A 24,207-nucleotide genomic window follows, 5' to 3' on the forward strand; every position below is an offset into this window, starting at 1 on the left:
GGCCCGGGGTAACGGCGGGGGGAGTACGGGGGAGCCGGGGGTCCCTCGGGATAGGGGGACGGGCTTGAGGGGATAGGGGTGTCCCTGGGGTACTGGGAACAGGGAATGCGGGGAGTTGTGGGGTGTCCCTGGGGTACTGGGAACAGGGAATGCGGGAAGTTGTGGGGTGTCCCTGGGGTACTGGGAACAGGGAATGCGGGGAGTTGTGGGGTGTCCCTGGGGTACTGGGAACAGGGAACGCGGGGGAAGGAGGATTTGTAGGGTGTCCTTGGAATGCTGCAGTGGGTTATGGGGTGTCCCTGGAGCACTGACCCGGGGTAGCCGGGCAGGAGCCGGCGGTGCCCGAGGTGCCCATGGGGTAACGAGGGGGTGGCCATGGAGGGGCCGAGGGGCAGCCGTGAGGCTGCAGCCGCCCAAGCACAGGCAGGGCCGAAGGTTGGGGTCCCCGAGACACCCCCAGAAGCAGCTGGTCAGTCGGGCTGTCTCCAAACGCCGTTATCCCTATTTCGGTCCCAGGCAGCTCCCGGGGCCCTGGAGCAGGAGAGGGAGAGCAGGATTCCCATTCCCACACCCAATAAAGGGGGGGAAGCTGTTGTTTTTGGGGCGACTGCAGGTCTGTGGCCGGGGAGGTAGCAGGTGCCCGACACTGGTGCCACTCGTGTCCCACATCCCTTCAGAGCCTCTGGAAGGCTGGAAACGCCAAGGGTTTGGGTCGGCATTTCCCTTGGTGCCCCGGCAGCGTGCGCAGCTCTGCAGCGGGGCCACGCCAGGGCGGGAGCAGAGCAGATAACAGAATTGTTCAGAGGAGATAACGGGATGGAGGTGGTTCCGGCACCGCTTCCCAAGGACACACCAGCCCAGGAGCCCAAACAGCGCCAAGGATGCGGGCCCGGAGCTGCTTTCCCTGCTGGAATTACCTGGACACGGCAGGAGCTCGAGGCTCCGGCTTTAGGGACAACCCCCTCATCCTGCCACATCCCTGATCCCTCCTTGTCCCCCCCGCCCCAAAATCCCAGTCTGCCCGCGCCTGACCCCAAGGATGCCCAGGAGAGGCCGAGTTTTCCAATGTTTTATTTGTGTTTTGAGATTACAGAGTCTTTATTGCTGATCTAATACAATCACTCAGACATTAATATTTAAAACATCCTTTTGAAATGTTACGGTTGCGACGTTTTCATTTCCTCACTGCTGATGACGGGTTTTGTCTTATTATCTAAAGTTTAGAACAGAATTAATTTCCTTTATACGATTTTGCTGGTGTTACCTAAAATCTCCCTTTTCCTAAGTCTTGGAAAATGTGTTACATTTAGGAAAAAAAAAAAAAAAGAAACCAAACCCCATTACACGTTTAATTTAGAGATGATCATAGGATATGATTCCAGGTTGATTAGGAAAAAAAGCCAAGCGAGCCAAAAAGCTTTTACAGGAGAAGCAGAACATGGAGAAGAGCTTTAAAAATCGAGGTGGGAAGAGCCAGTTGGGATTTTAGGATTAATATATATATATATATATATCTATTTCCCTTCCTATCTACCTGGAAGATGAAAGGGGGTTAAAAGTGGGCACGAAGGGCTCTGGGGCTGTGCAGAGCAGGCACAGGGAGGGACGCAGCTCTGAGGATGAGAGGGATGGGGATGGAAGGGGCTTTTCCAGGGGGAAGTGGCTGTGGTTGGCTTGGGATGGGATTCCCATTCTTCCCAAAGTTGCTCTGCCCCAGTGACCCCATGGCCATGTCTCAGCTGGGTCAGGGGCAGCTCCCACATTCCCAGACAACAGCAGGGGCTGGCACAGACCAGGATCCAGCTCCGGGAGAAAGACCTGGGGGTGATGTCTCAAACAGCTCAGGGGATTCTTCCCAAAAAATATCTCAGGATCTGGGTAAAATGAACGAGCAGAGATAATTCCAAGTCTGTGGTTAGCTATCAGTCTACGTGGAAGCTTCTCAAAGCCCGAAGGTCTCCTCAAGGCCTTCTCAAAGCTCTGGTGCCTGCCCAAGGTCTCTTCAAGGTTCTTTCAAGGTTTCCTTGAGGTCTTCTCAAGGTTTTCCTTCCTGATTTTTGAGAAATTTCAAAGAGAAACTTGGAATAAGCCGGCACATGGGAACGTTTGCTCTGGAGATGAGCGACTTGTGGCCAACCTGACTCCAAATCTCCTGAGAGCTGTGGGAAGGACTCGAGGCTGAAATTCCTCCGTTTTTCCTTCCTTGTGCGTGAACGAGCTGCCACAAAAAAAGTTCTCCATGATGGCAAAGATGCCCAGGAGGACAAAACACAGATCTGAAGCTGATGAGAGACTCAGGAACCAAACAGGGGGGGACAAAGGCTTCTGTGCTCACGGGGCTGGGCAGTTTCATTTTGGAAGGGTCACGTTCTCCACGTGAGGGACAGAAGTGACTCCGCTCAGACACTGGCACTTGGGAAGTCACCTTGGTAAGGGTCACGCTGTCCTGGACTCAGGTGGGACATCCTGGCATAAAACTCTGGTAGATTTATTCTCCATCAGCTCTGACACATCGAGGTCTGAGGTGACCAAAGGGTTTTTAAGTGATGCTGAACTCTTCCCTTGCACAGAATCCGTAGGGGTCACTCCGGCAGACGTCTCATACATTCCAAAGGGGATTTCCGGCATTCATACAAATATGACCAGAAAATAAAACTCTGAACGTTTCCAATGAGGACTGAAATTCAGCTGGAGAAGGACCTGGGTCCTCCCAGCCGGACGGCCGGCGAGCTCTGCTTGGCGTGGAGGAGCCGCCGGGCGCTTGAGCAGCATCGGTGGGCGAGGCCCTTCCAGCAGCGCGGGCGGGCGGGGCTGCCCCGGCCCCGCCGGGAACACGGCTTTGGTTGATCCAGAGAGGTTGGCACTCGGAACGACAGCAGCAGGAAAACACCGCGGAGCTGTGGCCAGGAGAGCGGCGCCGGCTCCTGGGCGCGCTCAGGGCTCTCCCCGGGCCGGCGCTGACCCTCGGGCACAGCTCCGGGCAGTGCTAAGGCGAGGTTCCCCGGCTGGCCACGGCCCCGGGCACTTCCAGGGCACACAGAGAGGCTTCTCCAGCCAGATTCCCGAGGCGGTTCCCGGCTGGGTGGCAGCTCCTGGAGGATTTTGGCTTTGTTGTCAAAGCGCCGGAGGATCCCCGGCTGCTGGGATCCGGTGCCGCTGGAGGAGCGCTGGGGGCTGGAGGAAACCAAAAGCGACTCCCAGGCCGGGTCCCGCCCTTGTGCGGGGGTTGAGCAGGGATAAGGGAATATTCCACGGCTCGATTCCAGCAGCTTCCTCCTCGCCTTCCCCGTCCTCCCAGCCCCGAAAAAGAACGAACCCAAAGAGAAAAATGAAAGGAACGGAAAGAAAATCCAGCGTCTCCCAGTCCCGCGGCAGGACGAACACCAGTGGCAAAGGCCACATGAACAGTATTCTAATTTAATAAATAAATAACCTAAAACACACTGTGGACTATGGCAGCAAGCCCGGCTCTAGCGTGGGAAGCTTGCGCGGTTTCATCCTGTACAGTAGTTGAGAAAGACTCGGGTGCTTGTTGCTGTTCCTCGCGATTCTCCAGGATGCGGCGGCAGGAACTCAGTATCTGGGAAAAGAACGAAAAACGGGGGTTTGGTGAGTGGGGAGGGGGTGAGGAGCTGCCCCAGCATCACCACGGTGCATTCTGGGGAGATGCCCAGGAGAGAAGTGGTCGAGGAAGGGACTCGGTCCTCATCACCTCTGAGGTGCCCATGGGAAGTTTGAGGGGTTGTGGCTCCCCCTCAGTGCAGGGAATTCCCCGAGACCCTCAATGGATCCCGACTTCCCCATGCATGGGACAAACCTCACTCTGAGCAAGGCTGGCCAGACGCCAAAACCAGGAACAAACCTGGCTACCAACAAGGCTGGGCCATGCCAGACACCAAAACCAGGCACACAGAACTGAACCAGAGGGAATTCCTCCACAGGGAAGCACCAGGATTTTGCAAGGAAAAACACTCAGGATCTGGGAAAATCCAGTCATCCCCAAACTAGGAGTGTTCCAGTGCTCTCTGCCTGGCAAGAAAATCCTTCTTCTCGCAGGAAAAGGACCTGGACTCTACCCCCCCCAAGCAGATCAACGTTTGTGCAAAACCGTTTCATTTTCATGGTGGAAAGTCATGGTAGTGTTGGCTAAAAAATGTGGAAAGGAAGCGATCCAGGGGCTCCTACTGAAAATTATTATTATTTTGGGGATCTGCCCAGCCCATGCTCAGGAAGGAGCCATGGATCTGTGCCCGTGGGAGCAGCCCTGGGGCCGAGACCGCTCTGTGCCACCTCATCTTCCTTCAAACTTTAAAAAGAAAGCTGCCACCGAGCCGGTGGCATCGTGCTGGCATCTGCCACGTCTGGGTGACAGCTGCTGCCACGCACAAAGGACTCCTGTCCTGCCAAGTGCTCCTGTCACGGCTCCAACTGCACCATCCCCTTCCTGTTGTCTGCACTGGGATGGAGCAGAGAGCCCTCGGAATCTTCTCGGGGAATGGGCAGGGCTAAAACCATCCCCTCTGCCCCCACAGGTACCAGGTCAGGAGGGGAGAGGGCCGGGAGGGCACTGGGATGAGGAGCAGAGGGCTGGGAGGGCACTGGAAAGAGGAGGAGAAGGCTGTGAGGTCACCTGTAGTAGTTGGGTTTGAAGGGTCCGTTCTTGTTGAGCCCCAGGTACTTGGCCTGCTCATCCGTCAGCTCCGTCAGGTGCGCGTCGAAGGTGGGCAGGTGCAGGCTGGCCACGTACTCGTCTGGGGGGGAATGGAGTCCAGGCCTCGTCAATATGGGAAGGGAGGCCACAGCGAGTCCCCCGTGCTGAGGCAGAGCCCACCTGAATCTCTGGGAGGTGTCACCTCACCCCGAGACCAAGGGGAACAAGCCACCCCTGCCTCAAAATCCCCAACTCCCAGCAAAAAGCCAGTCTTGGAGACCGAACCTTTTCAGGGTGGCCATGTCCTCAGGGCTCTGCTGGGGGTGAGGCCCAGCACAGGCAGAGCCACCACGAGACACCCCCTACACAGGGACACATCCCTGCCATCCACAGGTGGGACAGGAAAGCAGCCACGAGCCAGGGGCCAGCGGGAAGGAGCTGCTGGAAACCCCCAGTGCCACCTCCCAGCTGTGATAGTGACACAACCTGTCCCAGTGCCACCTCCCAGCTGTGACAGTCACACAGCCTGGCCCAGTGCCACCCCCAAGTCGTTACCCATTTTTTTGGGCAGCAAGTACACGTCCTGCTTGTAGCGGCCCTCGGGAGCGTTGTAGAGCTCGATCAGAGCCAGGGCCTGCGGAGAGGACACTGGGGTCAGTGGCTGCTGTCCCCAGAGCAGGGCCTGGCCCAGCCCCAGCCTCCTCACCTGGGTGGTGGCCGTGATGGACAGGACAAAGGTGGGCACGGTGGAGCAGCTCAGGTTCAGCAGGCGGCCCTGGGAAGCAGAATCTGGTTGTTAACAGGGCACCAAACTCAGTTTGTCACCCCACAGGAGGGACAGGAACCACTGGAGCAATGTGTCCCAGCTGTTTGTCACCTGCATCGAGCATCAAGGGGTGGCTGCCCTTAGGAAGTGGCAATCTCCCTGTGGGAGATACCCTGGAATGGGATAAATTAGAACTGGGGAGCTTTTCTTCATCCCAGGAACTCAGGGGGGGACCTTGTGGCTCTGCACAACTCCGGGACAGGAGGGGACAGCCGGGTGGGATTTGGGATCTGCTCCCAGGAAATGGGGACAGGAGGAGAGGGAATGGCCTCAGGCTGGGCCAGGGGAGGGTCTGGAATTTTAGGGAAAATTCCTTCATGGAAAGGTTTGTCCAGCTCTTGCACAGCTGACCAGGGAGCTTTGGAGTCCCCATCCCTAAAGGAATTTCAAAGCCCTGTTGATGTGACACTTGGGGACATGGGTGGCTTTGGCAGTGCTGGGAATGGCTGGACTCGATGGACTCAGGTGTTTTCCAACCTCAAAAACTCCATGATTCCACGAGGCACAGAGCTGCAATCCCTGCTGCTCCACTCACCTCTGCCAGCAGCACGATCCTCTTCCCGTCCGGCCAGATGACATGATCCACCTGGGACCTCACCCGCTCCCAGGTGAGCTCAGGTGTGCGCAGGCTGGCCTGCACAGAGGGGTGAAACATTAGAGCAGCACCAGAGCCACCCCAAACGGTTTTAATGATTCACCCTCACCCCAAAACAGTCACCCCAAACACTGTTCAGCCCAAAACACCATCGTCCTAAAATATCATCACCCCAACACACCATCATCCTAAAACACTGTAACCCCAAAGCACCTCCACCCTAAAACAGTCACCCCAAACACCGTTCAGCCCAAAACACCATCATCCCAAACACCACTGCCCCAAAGAACCACCATCCTAAAGCACTGTAACCCCAAACCACCATCACCTCAAAACAAGATTACCCCAAACACCATCACCCCATAACAGTCACCCCAAACACCGTTCAGCCCAGAACACCATCACCCCTAAACACTGTCACTCAAAGCACCACCACCCCAAAACACCATTAATCCTGAAGCACCATCACCCCAAAGCACCATCACCCCAAAGCACTGTAACCCCAAACCCCATGACCCCAGAAGAGACCCCCAGCCCAGCTCACCACGTCGATCTCGGTGTTGGAGTGCCCCATGTTGCAGACAATGCAGCTGTTCTTCATCCTGTCCAGATGTTCCCTGGTCACCACGTTCTTGTTCCCTGTGGGCACCAAAACCCTGATAAACGCCCCCTGAGCCCTACCCCACACCTTTGGGGGTTTTCCCTCGGCTCCAGGATGGCGATGGGGCCAGTTTTGGGGTGCTGATCCCATTTCTTACCCTCCTGCCCCCGTACCTGTGCAGGTGATGACGATGTCGACCTGTCTGATGACTTCATTGAGCTTCACCAGTCGGAATCCGTCCATGCTGAGAGGAAAAACAGGGAGAAAGTGACCCCAGACCCCAGTTTTAACTTCCTGAAGAGTCAGTGAGCCATTGGGAGTTTTTGGGGTCATCCTGGAGGATCTGGGATATTTGTGAGAAGGGATTTTGGGGCTTTCCCATGTCCTGTCAAGACTTACTCAACTGCAAACCTCAATTCTGCGCCCTGATGGGTTTTTTTTGGAGCTGTTCCTCCTGCAAGGAACATCCAGGAGCTGTGGATCTGCTCCGAATCCAGGTTGGGACAGATTTAGAGCATTCTAAAAAACACCCCAAAGCTGCAGGTGCCTCTCACCAACCCTGAAATCCTTTTTTAGGCACTGGCAGAACCTGCAGAGATGCTGAGCCCTGCCCTCCCCTCCCCAGCAAGGTGAGCTCAGGGATAACAAGGGATAACAAGGGATAACAAGGGATAACAAGGGCAGGGTGGGGATGGATGGATGGATGGATGGATGGATGGATGGATGGATGGATGGATGGAGGGAGGAAGGGATGGATGGAGGGATGGATGGAGGGACGGAGGGATGGATGGATGGATGGATGGATGGATGGATGGATGGATGGATGAAGGTCACAGAGCAACCCAGAAGTTCATCAGCTCTGCTAATTAGAACTCATTCCAACTAGTCCTCTCACCACAAAAGCCTTGGAAGGACCTTGTGAGGAGCAGGCTGAGGGTTTGGGGAGGCTCTGGCTGTTTTTGGGATGCAGAAGGAGAATCCAAACCCAGCTGTGTCTGGAGGGATCCAGGTTGGATCTCAGGGGGTGCTCAGCCTTTTTTGGGGTGTCCTGGTGCCAGTGAGGGCTCTGTGAGGGCTGGGGACCCCACACACCCCCAGGGCGAGGTGTGGGCACAGCCCTGGGAGAGCCAGGGAATGGCTCATGCCCAAAATCCCTATAAACCACATCTCCAAACTCCTGGCTGCTGTGGGATGGGATAAACTGGGAAGTGCTTTAGAGCAGGGACCTTTCATGGGATGAGATAAATTGGGAGATGCTTTAGGGCAGGGAATTTTCCTGGTATGGGATAAACTTGGAGATGTTTTAGCATAGAGCCCTTTCCTGGGATGGGATAAAGTGGGAGAAGCGTTAGGACAGGGAGTTTTTCTAGGATGGGATAAAGTGGGAGATCTTTTAAGGCAGAGCCCTTTCACGGGGGATAGGATGGAATAAACTGGGAGATATCTCAGGGCAGGGCAAAGCTGTGGCTGCAGGACATCCCTGACCTCTTCCCTGGCCTCCTTTGTGACCCCAGCAAGCTCTGGCCACGGTTTTCCTGGGAAAAAGGAGAATTCCCGGGCGGCTGAGCCCTTACCAGGCCTGCAGGGCGCAGATGGGGTCTATCTCGGTGACGTAGACGATGGAGCCCATGGCCTTGAGGGCAGCACAGCAGCCCTTGCCCACCTGCAACAGGGACAGCACTCAGGAACCTCCCCAGGGATGCACAGCTCCAGGGAACTCTTCCTTGGAGCTTGGGAATTTCCTGAGGGATGCACAACTCCAGGGAACTCTTCCTTGGAGCTTGGGAATTTCCCAAGGGATGCACAACTCCAGGGAACACTTCCTTGGAGCCTGGGAACCTCCCAAGGGAGGCACAGCTCTAGGGAACTCTTCCTTGGAGCTTGGGAATCTCCCAAGGGATGCACAACTCCAGGGAACTCTTCCTTGGAGCTTGGGAATCTCCCAAGGGAGGCACAGCTCCAGGGAACTCTTCCTTGGAGCTTGGGAATCTCCCAAGGGATGCACAGCTCTAGGGAACTCTTCCCAGCCCCTTCAGAGCCCTCTGGGGGTGTTAAACTCCACTTCTGGTGCAGGAATTCCCTGAATTTGGAGCAACCTGGGGCTCAGGCCCAGTTTTGGGAAGACAGGCACTAAAATCCCCTTCTGGTTTTGGTCCCAGGGGTTATTTTCCTCCAGAACATCCCAAGGTCTGGAATGTACCACAACAGCACATTCCAAAGATCCCAGGGAAAGTTTCACAGCCTCCTGTAGCCTTTGCTCCACTCAGGAAGCTTTAGGGGTAATTAACCTCGGAGAGTTAATGAGCTTTATTTAACCTTTGCCCAGCACAGGCAGTGCAGGGAATCCAGGTTAAACCACCGAAAGTTCCCAAAAAATGTGATTACAGCAGGAAAAACCCATTCCAGCTGTTTGGGCATTAAAAAATCCTAGTAGAGCACCTGGTGTGAACTGGTCCTGAGAAAAAACTGGGAAAAGGGGAATATATTCCCATGTGGAGGGAGGGTGGATGAAGGGATAAATCAAGATTAATTCTCTCTTGACGACACTGGAATGCCCAGAACACCAAACAACAGATTTTAGTAAGATCAGATTAAATATAATATTAAAATTATATAAATATGTGTGGTATCAATATGTGGGCATGCCAATATCCAGATATTAAAGATATTCAGAATATTTTAATTTTTTTTAAGATTCAGCTTTGGCATCTCTTTAATAATAAAGAAATGAAGAAAACTTTCAGTTTTTTGGTAAACTCCTGAGGTTTGGAGGGTCCTGCAGGTGTGCAGAGCAAAGACCTGAGGGTGGAGGAAGCTGTGCTGATTTTACACACGAATTCCCAGTGGGAAAAGGAGGAAAATGAAGCCCCTTACCTCCCCATAGCCACAAACCACCACCTGCTTCCCTCCGAACATCATGTCCGTTGTCCTCTTAAGGCTGAGGAAAAAGGAAAAATAAAAAAATTATAAATCCACAACTAAAGGTCAGAATTACAGCTCAGCATTAAGAGTTGCTCCAATGATGGATCCACAGCTGGATCCTGCATCCCTGAAATTCCAGAGAAAGGAAAACCCAATAAAACCCCCAAAATTCCCTTTTCCTTTTGGGTGGGGATTCTTTTGTTCTTCCAACAGTGAGGATGGAATTTGGGTCCGGAGCCCTTTTTTTGTTGATCTTTAATTTACCCTTTGTTTTGACACTCCCAAAACAATTGAAAATCCTCTCCAAAAATATTTTAATCTGGAATTTTGTTGTCAACCCCAAGTCCCCCCTCCAGGGAAAAGCCCTGGAAGCAGCAGGAGGGTGGGAACTCCTTGCCAGAATCCCAGAGCTTTTCCCAAATGAAGCTCCCCCTTCCTCTGGTTTCCTTCTGCTTCCTCCCTGAGCCTGTCCTACATTCCAAGCTATTTTTAGCTCTGGAGTAAATAGGTTAGCAGTGCAGGGAAGGTGAAATTCTCCCACTTTTCCATGGTAATTCAGCTGAAACCCCACAACAGCTTTAGGGCACCTCAGCTCTTATCTGCTGTGACCCTGTCTGCAATTCCTGGGCCAGACCGAATCCAAATCCCAATTTACCCCCAAGGTGCTTCCACAGAATATCAGGATTTTTTTTTTTTTTTGGTTGGAAAGGACCTGAAATCCCATTATCCCATCCCATTATCCCATCCCAGGGACACCTCTTGCTGTCCCAGGTGCTCCCAGCCCCAGTGTCCAGCCTGGTCTTAGACATTCCAAGGATCCAGAGGCAGCCACAGCTGCTCTGGGAATTCTGTTCCCTTATTTCACCCCCCTCATCATTCCCACTGCTGCTCCCTGGTCCTTGGAAGGTGCTGCTGCACATCCAAAATTCAGGGATTGTTCATGGATGGTGCCACAAACGATGGCACAACGAGGACAACACCTGTCCCAGCCTCGCTCGGAATTTGGGGCTGGAATTTGAGGCAGACACCAATTCCATGAATATAAAACGAATAAAGAGCTGAGGAGAGCAATGTGGGAATGCCTCCCCATTCCCTGAGGGAATTCCTGCCCATTCCCTGTGGAATTCCTGCCAGGTCCCTGAGGGAATTCCTCTCCATTCCTTGTGGAATTCCTCCCCGTTCCTTGTGGGAATTCTTCTCCATTCCCTGTGGAATTCCTGCCCGTTCCCTGTGGAATTCCCACGCACCCATCCAGGATGGACTCCCTGCAGCAGTACAGGTTGTCAAACTTCTGCTTGGTGACGGAGTCGTTGACGTTCATGGCTGGCACACAGAGCTTCCCTGCCTTGGAGAGCTGGTACAGTCTGGAACAGGCACAGAATAAGGGATTATCCATGGGGCACTCATCCCTGCACTCGGGGGCTTTGGGTTGGAAAAGGGCCTAAAGATCATCCTGGACCCTGTCTCAATGTCCAGCCTGGCCTTGGACATTCCAGGGATCCAGGGGCAGCCACAGCTGCTCTGGCAATTCCAGCCCAGCCAGGAATTCCTAATTCCCAAATTCCCACTCCAATCCTCCCTTTCCCAGTGGGAAGCCATTCTCTGTCTGTCCCTCCATGCCTTGTCCCCAGCACCTCTCCAGCTCTCCTGGAGACCCTTCAGGCCCTGGAATGTGCTGGAAGCTCTCTCTGGATCCTTCCCATCCCCCTGTTCTCATCTCTGCACACAAACTCAACTGCCCATAGCAGGAAAATCACTAAAAATCAACTTAAACACCTTGAAAATCTGAAAATCCTGTCCCTGCTCCAGCCCTTGGGAAGGAGAACCTGCCTTTGGAATTCTCTTCTTTCCACACTGGGATTTTGGATCCTAAAAATACCACCAGTCCTTCTCCAAAGGCCACTGGTGCAGACCTGGAGCCACTTTTCCCCCATTTCAAACATTTCACTGCCTGTTCCAGGAGCTGCCTGAACCTCTGAGAACTGCAGCCAAGCCTTTTCCTCCTGCAGGAACACAGCCAAAAGCTGCTGCTCTCCTCAGTTCCCTGCCATCTGAGATGGGATTAAGCCCATGGAAAAGCTCCTCTGACACCTCCCAGCCCCCAGAGCTGCTCCCAGCTCAGCTCTTCTCCTCCAGACACCCAGGGATTTCACTCACTCATCTCTGAGGTTTTCCCTCCCCCCAGAAAAACAACCCAGTTCCCCTTCCCAAACCTCTGCTTCCCATGGATTTAGGTCAGGGCTGTGCTCTTGGCTCCCTCTCACACCTGAGAGGTGAGAGCCTCTCCTTCCTCCCAGTCCCACCTGGACACTCTCAGGAAGCTGCTGACTGGGAGCTCAGAGCAGTTCCAGGTGTCCTGCTTGGCGTTCCAAGCACTTTCCATATAAAGCCAGGCCCAGGCTGAGGGATAAGCAGAGCCCAGGTGCTGGAGGTTCAGCCCTGAGCTCAGTTGTGGGGACTGAGTTTGGTCCCAAACTTCTCCAGCCCGTCCCATTACCTGTGGACCCCAGTCACGCTCTCCTCCACGATCCCCTTGATCTTCTTGAACATGTTTGGATATTTCTTGTAGATCCAGTGGGTGAGATCTCCCCCATCATCCAGGATCTGGAATAAAAAGCAGCCACAGAGTCACTGCTGGAATTAAAATGTTGGAGGTGAGCAAGGAGAGGAGACCTCTAGAAAACCACCTGGGGAAGAGCAGACAGGAAGAAAACAACTCAGTCCCAGAAATCTCAGAATTCCATGGAAAAGAGATGTCCAAGAGCTTGGCCAGCCTTGTGTGTATGGAAACACCTGGAATGGCACCAGGGAAGGTGCTGGGCTCAGAGGGATCCATCCCCTGAAGAAGAAAAGGCACAGGAAAAGGAGAAAACCCAAATGTGGATTTTGCCAAGTCCTCCTGGCCCTCAGGAGGTCTCGGTGGCCAGGGCAAGGTGGGAAGTGTGAGAACCCTGCTGGATTCCAGGGAAAACAGGGAGCAGATGTCACCCAGGGTGGGGCAAGTGTCCAGGGGCTGCCCAGTTTAAGAGCACAATCGTCCTCAGAGTCACCATCACCATCACCATCATCATCCTCCTCATCATCCTTGTCATTATCATCACCATCGTCACCCTCACCCTCATGGTCCTCGCATATTCCACACACTGATGTAAGAGACTTTTCACTGCATCACCATCACCATCCTCCTCAGCTGACTCCTCACATTCCCTGCACCAAAGACTTCTCACTGCATCTTCCTCCTTTGTCTTCTCCTCCTCCTCTTCTTTCCATATTCCATACATTGAGGTCAAAGACTTCTCACCTCATCATCATCATCCTCCTCCTCTTCTTTTTATGTTCCCTACTCCAACACAAGGAATTCCCACTGCATCATCATCATCCTCATCATTATCATCCTCATCCTTGCATATTCCATACACTGATGTCAGACTTCTCACTGCATCGTCATCATCATCATCGTCATCATCATCGTCATCATAGTCATCCTCCTCCTCCTCCCCCTCTTCTCTCTTTCTCCTCTTCCCCAAACATTTCTCACTTCATCACCACCACCACCACCACCCCATGCCCAGAGCCTGCTGGCAGCAATCCCTTCCCAAGGGACACCAGGGAGGATTTGGGGATTCCCTGCACTCACAGCTCTGTCCTGATGCCAGGAAAGGGCCCTGCCCTAAAGCATCTCCCAGATTATCCCCATCCCACAGCAGCCAGGAGTTTGGGGACATGGCCTGCAGGGATTTGGGGAATTCTGGACATCCTAAAACCCCAACCCTGAGTGGAAGTGTCTCTGTCTGGAGCGGGGACCCTCTGGAGCCTTCCCAGGAAAAAGCTGGGAGGCAGCTGCTCCTCTGGAAGGCATGGGAAGCTCAGGGTGTCCTGGCAGAGCTGAGCAGGAATCTCTAGGGAATCCATTCCCAGCCCTGTGCCCCCTCCAGGGCTGGGAAGGGTTCGGTGCAACTGGGAGCTCTCCTGAGCCAACCAGGGAAGAATTCAGAATTTGGAATTCAGAATTCAGAATCTGGAATTCCCTGGATGTCTTAATTTCATTAATTCCCATTTAATAGAGCACTGAATCCTCTTTCCAAGAGAGAATCCAGGCCTTGGCAGGTTCCCCCTTTCCTGGGAGAGCAGGGGATGAAATCCCCACAAAGGAGATCCCTGGAGGAGCTGGGAGGGCACCTTGGTGTGACACCCCCAGACCCATCACACATTCCTGCAGTTTTCCCATCTTTTTGCAGACTGTTTGGCCTCATTCCTATTCTTCCAGGAAGGGTTTAGTTTTGGTTTTTTTTTTTTTTAAAGCCCACTTTATTAAAGATGGAAATATTTTTTTCCAGGAGAAAAGCAGCCTTGGAAGGTACCTGGAGCTTCTCTCCAGGTCACCAACTCCTCCCTCAGCCCTTCCATCCAATGTTTTCTCCAGCAGAAAATCCCTGGAAAAGCTCTTCCATGAAGGAAATCTCTCAGATTTCATCTTTTTCAGGAAAAAACCCCACCTTTTCTGAACCATTCCAGTCCAGAAGGAGCCCTCCCCTGAAGGTCAGAATTCCCAGAGCCCTCCCATGAAGGATTCCCAGAATGGGAATGGTCATGAACTGGCCCCATTTCCAAGGAACAAGGAGCAACTATGGGAAAAATGAGTAATTAAATAATTCCCAGAGCAGCTGTGGCTGCCCCTGGATCCCTGGAATGGCCCAAGGCCAGACTGGATGGAGCTGGGAGCAGCCTGGGACAGTGGGAGGTGTCCCTGTGGAATGGGATGGGATTGAAGATCCCTCCCAACCTGAACCATTCCATAATTCCATGACTTTCAGATCCTTCCCACACCCTGTTCCTCACTCAGTGTCCCATTTCTTATCTCTAAAACCACGGATCTCCAAAATCCAGCAAAATCTCTGAGAACAGATCCAAGATCCTGGTGCTCCCTTCATCATTTACATGGTCCAAGAGCAGGTCTGAAAATAGTCCCAGAATGAAAAGATCCTGGGAAAGCAAAATCTGCATTTTCTGGGATGCTGACTTGTTCCAAAAGTGACATTTTAGATGGGAAATGATTCCTCCAAGAGCTGCTCTCGTGTCTAGACTCAGTTTGATACCTCGGGGGTGGATTCCTTTTGACATTCCTGTTTTTTTTAAAGGTGACAGCGACTGGAATAGACAAAATTCCCACCTCAAATGAGCCAATATTGGCAAAAAACCCAACTCAGATCCACGTTTCCACCTTTGATTCCCTCTCATCATTTCTCATCCTGATCATTTAGATCAGGATGATTCAGGTCATTTAGATCAGGAGTGCCAGGGCTCAAAATCTTTGGGGAAATGTGATGAAAACAGCACATCTGACAGCTGAAAATTATTCTGCTCACGCAATTCCAGGTGAATTTTTTTTTCCTGGAAACAAGGGCAGGATAAAAAGGGAGCTGGGGTACCTGAGGCTTTGTGTGGAGTGTGGAAATCACGGCATAATCCGGGCTCTGTTCCCAAAAATCACCTCAGCCAAAGGTGAGAATTCAAGGGTAAAAAAGGGTGAAAACCTCTTCTCCAAAAATCCTGATTTGGAGCCATTTTGTGCACTTTAAACTGCAGCAAGCTGCTCTGAAATAAAAATAAACTGCTCCAAAAGTTGCATTAATACAGCTCATTTGGGAAGCAGTGAAACAAAACCTCACTTGGTGAGATCCAGGAGATTTCAGCTGCCCTTCCCTCCTCCTCCTCCTCTCCAGATGTTTTCCAGGTGTTTCCCAACTCACCATGTTGGGCTGCCAGCCCTCGACGTTGACGCAGCGGTCGATGCACCACCAGAAATCATCCTCAGATTCGCCCTTCCAGGCAAAAACAGGGAAGCCTGGGCAGGGAGGGAGAGGGTGTTAAGGCAGGAAAATCCCTTGGGAATCAGCTCCTGGACGCTGATTTAATAATTAATGTGTTAATTGATTGGAGTATATTACTGGTTTCAGCCAGTAAAACCCACGGGCAACGCGTTGGGTTTGGATTCTTCTGGGAGTCCCAGAGCTCGTGGTCAAACCTGTGGCTTCAGCCAGGTGGATTCCCTGGCTTTAGGCAGGTAAAATCCCAAGCCTTACCCAGGTAAAACCCCTGGATTTACTCAGGTAAAATTCCTGTCACTACCCTGGCAAAATCCCTGGTTTTACCAAAGTAAACCCCCTGGATTTTCTCAGGTTAAATCCTTGGTCTTACCCAGGTAAAATCCCTGGTCTTACACAGGTAAAACTCTTGGCCTTCTCCAGGTAAAGCCCCTGGATTTTCTCAGGTTAAATCCCTGGATTTACTCAGGTTAAATTCTAAGCCTCATTCAGGTAAAATCCTTGGTCCTATCCAGATAAATTTACCTGGATTTATCCAGATAAAATCCTTGGCATTACCCAGGTAAAATCTCAGGTCTTGCTCTGATAAAATCCTTGGCTTTACCCAGGTAAAACCCCCGGTCTCATAGAGGTAAAATCCCTGGATTTACTCAGGTAAAACTCGCTGGATGTAGAGAGGTAACTCAGGATTTCCCAGGTAACGCCACACGCTCTGTTTCTGTTTTGGGAATTACATCCCACCCCTCCCAAATCCTCTCTTTCACCTGAGTTATGGCCCAAATTATAGAAATTAAACAACATTTATCTTCCTTTTTCTGAGCAAAACAACTTCCAGCTTCAGCTCATTAAAGGACATTTTTACCAAGGATTTTACCTGGATAAGGGCAGGGATTTTACCTGGGTAAGTCCAGGGGGGAAAAACTAAAATTCCAAGAGTTCCAGAGCTTTGGAAAGGGTTGATTTTGTGCTGTACATTTATTGTAAACTGAAGAGAACTGAGGGGAAAAAACCTCCAAGGGGTGATAAGTGAGCTAAAAAACAACAGGGCAGCAAAAATTCCCTATACAACCCAGGAGGAATTCCCTATAACCCCCTCTAAAATTCCCAGTAAAATCCCCTATAAATCCAGGAGAAATTCCCTGTAAATAAAACCCAGAAAGACTCTGATATAAAATGCAGGAGGAATTCCCTATAAAATGTAGAAGGAATTCCCTACAAAATCCAGAAGGAATTTGATAATAAACCTAGGAGGAATTCCCTATAAAACCCATGATTACTGCCCTATAAAACCCAGAAGTAATTCCCTATAAAACTGAGAAGGAATTCCCTATAAATCCCCATAATTCTCTGTAAATTTCCTGTAAATTCCCTGTTCAATCCCATGATGAATCCCCTATAATCCCCTGTAAAATTCCCTATAAAATCCCCTACAAACCCAGGAGGAATCCCCTGTAAGCTCCCTATGGAATCCCCTATAAAATTCCCAGTAAAATCCCAGGAGGATTTCCCTATAAATTCCCCTATAAAATTCCCCTGTACAATTCAAGGAGGAATGCCCTATGAAATTCCCAGTACAATCCCAGGAGGAATTCCCTAGGGGATTCCTCCATGGAATTCCCAGTACAATCACAGGAGGATTCCCCTATAAAATTCCCAGTACAATCCCAGGAGGATTCCTCTCTGGAATTCCCGGTACAATCCCCTCTGGCATTGCCAGTACAATCCCAATACGATCCCCTCTGGAATTCCTGGTACAATCCCCTATGGAATTCACAGTACAATCCCCTCTGCAATTCCCAGTACAACCCCAGTACAATCCCCTCTGGAATTCCTGGTAAAATCCCCTATGGAATTCACAGTACAATCCCCTATGGAATTCCCAGTACAATCGCACTACAATCCCCTCTGAAATTCCCCTCTGGAATTCCCAGTACAATCCCCTGTGCAATTCCCCTCTGGAATTGCCGGTACAATCCCCTCTGGAATTCCCCTCTGGAATTCCCCTCTGGAATTCCCAGTACAATCCCCTCTACAATTCCCCTCTGGAATTCCCAGTACAACCGCACTACAATCCCCTGTGCAATTCCCCTCTGGAATTCCCAGTACAATCCCCTATGGAATTCCCGGTACAATCCCCTCTGGAATTCCCGGTACAATTCCCCCTCTGGAATTCCCAGTACAATCCCCTCTACAATTCCCCTCTGGAATTCCCAGTACAATCCCCTCTGGAATTCCCGGTACAATCCCCTCTGCAATTCCCCTCTGGAATTCCCAGTACCATCCCCTCTGGAATTCCCCTCTGGAATTCCCAGTACAATCCCCTCTACAATTCCCCTCTGGAATTCCCAGTACAACCGCACTACAATCCCCTGTGCAATTCCCCTCTGGAATTCCCAGTACAATCCCCTATGGAATTCCCGGTACAATCCCCTCTGGAATTCCCGGTACAATTCCCCCTCTGGAATTCCCAGTACAATCCCCTCTACAATTCCCCTCTGGAATTCCCAGTACAATCCCCTCTGGAATTCCCGGTACAATCCCCTCTGCAATTCCCCTCTGGAATTCCCAGTACAATCCCCTCTGCAATTCCCCTCTGGAATTCCCAGTACAATCCCCTCTGGAATTCCCAGTGCTCTGTCCCGTACCGCTCTCGGCCAGGGCTGCGGCCACCTCGTTCAGGGTGGAGTAGATGTTGCAGGCGGCCCAGCGGCACTGAGCTCCCAGCGCTCCCAGAGTCTCCATCAGCACCTGCATCCCGAGAAAAAAACGGGAAAATCCCAATGGGGACTGGGAAACGGCTTTGCCTGGGGCAAAAACGACGGGAAAATCCCATCCGGGGCATAGAAATGGGATTTATTTACTGGGGAAAAAACAATGGGAAAATCCCATCTTGGGGCATAAAAATGGGATTTATTTATTAGGGAGAAGAATAATGGGAAAATCGGATCAGGGGCATAAAAATGGGATTTGTTAGGAAAAAAACAATGGGAAAATGGGAATGGGGACATAAAAATGGGATTTATGTATTGGGAAAAACAATGGGAAAATCCCATCTTGGGGCATAAAAATGGGATTTGCAGGGAAAAAAACAATGGGAAAATCCCATCTTGGGGCATAAAAATGGGATTTGCTGGGAAAAAAACCCACAAAAATTGGAATAGGGACACAAAAATGGGATTTATTGGGAAAAAAACATCAGGAAAACTGGATCAGGGACATAAAAATTTGATTAATTGGGAAAAACAATGGGAAAATGGGAATGGGGAGAGAAAAACGGGATTTATTGGGGAAAAAAACCTGGGAAAATCCCATCTGCGGGCATAAAAATTTGATTTATTTATTGGGGAGAAAAACAAGGGGAAAATCAGATGAGTGGCATAAAAATGGGATTTGTTGGGAAAAAAAACAATGGGAAAATTGGATCGGGGACATAAAAACGGGATTTATTGGGGTAAAAACAATTGGAAATCGGCTCAAAAAACCAGGGATTTATTGGGAAAAAAAAACCAGCTCAGGGACATAAAAATGGGATTTTCTGGGAAAAAAACAACAGGAAAATCCCATCCGGGAGCATAAAAATGGGATTTGTTGAGAAAAAAACAGTGGGAAAATGGGAATGGGAGCATAAAAATGGGATTTATTGGGAAAAACAATGGGAAACTGAGCTCAAGGGGATGGGCAGTGTGAATTCCCAGTTTGGGGCCAGTTTTAGGGGACGTGCAGTGGCAATTCCCGGTTTGGGGCCAGTTTTAGGGGACGTGCAGTGGCAATTCCCAGTTTGGGGCCAGTTTTAGGGGATGGGCAGTGTGAATTCCCAGTTTGGGGCCAGTTTTAGGGGACGTGCAGTGGCAATTCCCAGTTTGGGGCCAGTTTTAGGGGATGGGCCATGGGAATTCCCAGTTTGGGGCCAGTTTTAGGGGACGTGCAGTGGCAATTCCCAGTTTGGGGTCAGTTTTAGGGGATGTGCAGTGGCAATTCCCGGTTTGGGGCCAGTTTTAGGGGACGTGCAGTGGCAATTCCCAGTTTGGGGCCAGTTTTAGGGGATGTGCAGTGGCAATTCCCAGTTTGGGGCCAGTTTTAGGGGATGGGCCATGGGAATTCCCAGTATGGGGCCAGTTTTAGGGGACGTGCAGTGGCAATTCCCAGTTTGGGGCCAGTTTTAGGGGATGGGCCATGGGAATTCCCAGTTTGGGGCCAGTTTTAGGGGACGTGCAGTGGCAATTCCCGGTTTGGGGTCAGTTTTAGGGGATGTGCAGTGGCAATTCCTGGTTTGGGGCCAGTTTTAGGGGACGTGCAGTGGCAATTCCCAGTTTGGGGCCAGTTTTAGGGGATGTGCAGTGGCAATTCCCAGTTTGGGGCCAGTTTTAGGGGATGGGCCATGGGAATTCCCAGTATGGGGCCAGTTTTAGGGGACGTGCAGTGGCAATTCCCAGTTTGGGGCCAGTTTTAGGGGATGGGCCATGGGAATTCCCAGTTTGGGGCCAGTTTTAGGGGACGTGCAGTGGCAATTCCCGGTTTGGGGTCAGTTTTAGGGGATGTGCAGTGGCAATTCCCAGTTTGGGGCCAGTTTTAGGGGATGGGCAGTGTGAATTCCCAGTTTGGGGCCAGTTTTAGGGGACGGGCCATGGGAATTCCCAGTTTGGGGTCAGTTTTAGGGGACGGGCCATGGGAATTCCCAGTTTGGGGTTTGGGATCGGGCTCTCACCGCTGTCTGTGCCGTGATGTGAGTGCACCCCACAATCTTGGCCCCTGCCAAGGGCTTCTCCCCCTGAGCTCTCTTCCTCAGAGCCATCAGTGCCGGCATTTCTGCAAGGAAAATGGGAAAAGGATTCCAGGGATGGCATAATGGGGTAATGGGATGGGACAGTGGAATGGAATGGGATGGGTTAATGGGATGGCATAATGGGATAACAAGATAATGGGATAACAGGATAATGGGATAACAGGATAATGGTATGAGATGAGGGAAGAGCACAGGAAGAACAGGCGCCCCCCTGCCTGGTGATCCCACAAATCTGCCCAGCTTCAAAACACCCAAATATTCAAGAGCAAACCCCAAATACAAAATTACCCCAAATCCCTCTGGATCCTTCCCTGTTATGTTCAAATTTATCCCCAAGCAGAATCTGCTTTGGGGTGAGGATTTGGGATTTGCTTCTTTCCTGCACCTCTCCAGTATCCAACACCTAAACCCTGCCTGCTCTTTGCTTTTCTTGGTTATTTTTTTGAAGTTAATCAAGCAAAAACAAAACTGTGATGTTTATGGGATAGATTTAATGTTTTTAAATGATTTAACAAAGTAACTTCTGGAATAGTCCTTTAATAGGTGGTTGGAGCTACACAGCACAACCCTGTAATGCCTTTTGAATCCCTCAAAATCCCACAGAATTTTCCCATCCCCCAAAACCCCACAGAACTTTCCTATCTCCCAAAATCCCACAGGAGCTTTTGAATCCCTCAAAATCCCACAGAAACTTCTGAATCCCTCAAAATCCCACAGAACTTTCCCATCCCCCAAAACCCCACAGAAACTTTCAAATCCCACAGAACTTTCCTATCCCCCAAAATTCCACAGATGCTTTCAAACCCGCAAAACCCCACAGAAGCTTCTCCAACTCCCAAAATCCCACAGGACTTTGTACTTCCCCAAAATCCCACAGAAGCTTTTGAATCCCACAGAACTTTCCCATCCCTCAAAATCCCACAGAAACTTTTGAATCCCCCAAAATTCCACAGAAACTTTCCCATCCCCCAAGATCCCCCAGAGCTTTTGAATCCCTCAAAATCCCACAGAGGCTTTCGAATCCCCCAAAACCCCAGAGAAATTTCCCATCCCCCAAAACCCCACAGAAGCTTTTCCACCTGCCAAAACCCCACAGAAATTTCCTCTCCCCCAACACTCCACAGAAGCTTTTCCACCTCCCAAAACCCCACAGAAATTTCCCATCCCCCAAAACCCCACAGAAGCTTTTCCACCTCCCAAAACCCCACAGAAATTTCCCATCCCCCAAAACCCCACAGAAGCTTTTCCACCTCCCAAAACCCCACAGAAATTTCCCATCCCCCAAAATCCCACAGAAGCTTTCGAATCCCCCAGTACCCCACAGAACTCTCCCAACTCCCAGAACTTTTCCACCTCCCAAAACCCCACAGAAACTTTGCCATCCCCCAGAACTTTCCCACCCCAAGCAGAACAGAAGTTGGGAAGGCAGTGGCCCCCTGTGCCTCCCCGGGAGGGGATTTGGGATCAGGTAGGGATTTGGGACTAGGAAGACTCCAGAGGAAGAGGAGCTGGGGTCCCCCTTACCCTGCTCGGCGATCTCGATCTCGCGCCGCCCGAACTCGGCCTGTTTGATGTTCTTGACGCAGAAATCGCTGCTGCCCTTGGAATTCTTCTGCTGCTTGTCCCGGGGAGAGGTCTCATCGTCCGAGCTGTCCGTGTAGGACGCAGCTGCAGGAGCAGAGCACCACAGAAACATATTTTTTGGGGGATATTTTTTGGGATCAAACATTCCTGAAATCCCCACAGAGGGTGTCTGCGGGTGTTTTTCCACCCACATTTGGGATGTCTCCTTCTCCTCACAAGGGGAATTCTCCCAGCTGGATTTATATGGGATGAGCTTTTATTTTTTATCTGTCTCTACATCAACAGTACATTAGAGATGGTGGGATTGAGCGCAGCCCGATCCCACAAGGGCTCATCCCCATGGCCTTCTCCCACCTCTTCTCCCAACTCTCTTCCCCAAAGTTCTCCCATCTCTCTTCCCAAACATTCTGTCTCTCTTCCACAGGTGGTTCTCCCATCTCTCTTCCCAAAAGTTCTTATCCCAAAAGTTCTCCCGTTTCTCTTTCCAAACATTCTTCTGTTTCTTTCCCACAGCTCTCTCACTTCTCTTCCCAAACATTCTCCCATCTTTCTTCCACAAGGTTCTCCCACCTCTCTTCCCAAACATTCCCCAACTTCTCTTCCCAAAGTTCTCCCACCTCTCGTCCCAAATGTTCTTCAACCTCTCTTCCCAAAAGTTCTTGCACTTCTCGTCACGAAAGTTCTCCAACCTCTCTTCTCAAATGTTCTCCCATCTCTCTTCCCCACAGTTCTCATTCCAAAAGCTCTCCAACCTCTTATCACAATAGCTCTCTCATCTCTCTTCCCATTCTCCCATCTCTCTTTCAAAGTTCTCCCACCTCTTTTCCCAAAAGTTCTCCAACCTCTCATCCCAAATATTCTTCAATCTCTCTTCCCAAATGTTCTTGCACTTCTCTTCCCATAAATTCTCCCATCTCTCTTCCCAAATATTCTCCAAGCTCTCATCCCAAACGTTCTCCCATCTCTCTTCCCCAAAGTTCTCATCCCAAAAGCTCTCCAACCTCTCATCCCAAAAGCTCTCCAACCTCTCATCCCAAAAGCTCTGCAACCTCTCTTCCCAAAAGTTCTCCCGTCTCTCTTCCCAAATGTTCTCCAACCTCTCATCTCAAATGTTCTCCCATCTCTCTTCCCCAAAGTCCTCATCCCAAAAGGTCTCCAACCTCTCTTCCCAAAAGTTCTTGCACATCTCATCCCTAAATTCAGGCCTCCACATCTCCAATACATCCCCCAAAATGCCTGCTGAGGTTTAGAGCGCTTCCAAGCCCAGCAAGAATTGTGATTTCAGACCCTGTTTCATCCCAAGGTGTGAGTTGGTGATTATCCTGTTCCTGTGGGATTCCCAATCCTTGGATTTGCTCCATTCTGCTGTTCCTTCATAGTGACCATGAGCTGCTGCTCCTTATGGGACGCTCACGTGGGATGGTTGGAAGGAACTTCTCCAAGCCTGGCGTGGATTGTCCAGGGAGCTGCTGGCTCTACATCCTCAGGGGATTCTGGGAATTGTTTGGAAAGCTGGGAACCACCAGATCCTGTTCTGAGCCCAACAGGATCGGATTTAGGTTCTGCTTTACGATGGGTCAATCCGTAACTGTCTTCCTTCCTTACTGGTGTCCCCCAAACTTCCAATTATGGAATTAAGACCACGGCAGACACAGGGAAGAGACATTCATGGAATCAGAAATCCCCTTTCCCGTTTGATTCCCAAAACCCTGTGAACTTAAAATCACATCCATTTCTGACTGGAGTCATAATGGATCATTGAAGGAATCCTCTGTACCACAGTTTCCTCTGGAAATATTTGAGTCATGCTGGATTTACCACCACTTGGGATCAGTGAAGTAATCCCTTGTGCCAAATTTTCCTCCGCAATCATCCCCTCTGTGGGAAACCAAACCTTTTCCATCTTTCAGGTCCGGAACCAGTACCCAGAGCAATGCAATGAGTCCAAACCATGTCTCCTCCTTCCTCTCCAGATGACCCTTCCAGGACCCAACCAAACATTCCCAAATTCCCTATGGAATTGTTCTGCTCCAAGCCCTTCCTCTCCAGATGACCCTTTGAGGACCCAATTGGCCATTCCCAAATTCCCTATGGAACTGTTCTGCTCCAAGCCCTTCCTCTCCAGATGACCCTTCCAAGATTCCAACAGCCCCTTCATCTATTCAGAATGAATGACTGGCTCCATTGACATTTCTACATCAAAAAACCCAAAAGAAGGAGTTAAGCTCTCCATGGGGTTGTGTTTCCTCCACACTTTCCCTCCCGGTTTGTGGGAAGGGTTTCAAGATTCCAAGGAAAAAGCTCAGCCTGGGCACTGTGGGTGTGCCAGGCTGCCCCAGCTCCTGATCCCAGGGAATTAGGAGGGAATTAATTAGGAGGGAATTAGGCATTGTTGGGATTTATCCCCATCTTTGGCAGGG

General features: G+C 50.9%; 1 protein-coding gene across 5 annotated transcripts in view; it reads right to left on the minus strand.

The window, feature by feature from the left end:
* Nucleotides 1-1,053: 1,053 nt before the first annotated feature.
* The window catches only part of AHCYL2 (adenosylhomocysteinase like 2), a 69,423-nt gene continuing 46,269 nt past the window's right edge, over nt 1,054-24,207 (minus strand). For 2 of the 5 annotated variants that reach the window (XM_062492411.1, XM_062492412.1), the window contains 14 exons: nt 21,728-21,871; nt 20,126-20,226; nt 18,066-18,168; nt 15,346-15,440; nt 12,093-12,199; nt 10,843-10,959; nt 9,548-9,611; nt 8,248-8,336; nt 6,847-6,917; nt 6,617-6,711; nt 6,013-6,111; nt 5,358-5,426; nt 5,207-5,285; nt 4,627-4,751 (listed from right to left, as the gene is read on the minus strand). In XM_062492411.1, the coding sequence (XP_062348395.1) occupies nt 4,627-4,751; nt 5,207-5,285; nt 5,358-5,426; nt 6,013-6,111; nt 6,617-6,711; nt 6,847-6,917; nt 8,248-8,336; nt 9,548-9,611; nt 10,843-10,959; nt 12,093-12,199; nt 15,346-15,440; nt 18,066-18,168; nt 20,126-20,226; nt 21,728-21,871 (1,358 nt within the window). Of the gene's footprint in view, nt 3,581-4,626; nt 4,752-5,206; nt 5,427-6,012; nt 6,112-6,616; nt 6,712-6,846; nt 6,918-8,247; nt 8,337-9,547; nt 9,612-10,842; nt 10,960-12,092; nt 12,200-15,345; nt 15,441-18,065; nt 18,169-20,125; nt 20,227-21,727; nt 21,872-24,207 lie in introns of those variants that run through there. The other 3 variants (XM_062492410.1, XM_062492408.1, XM_062492413.1) reach the window with 3 other exon arrangements.

This window comes from Cinclus cinclus, chromosome 4 (assembly GCF_963662255.1).
Source record: "Cinclus cinclus chromosome 4, bCinCin1.1, whole genome shotgun sequence".
Taxonomy (NCBI): domain Eukaryota; kingdom Metazoa; phylum Chordata; class Aves; order Passeriformes; family Cinclidae; genus Cinclus; species Cinclus cinclus.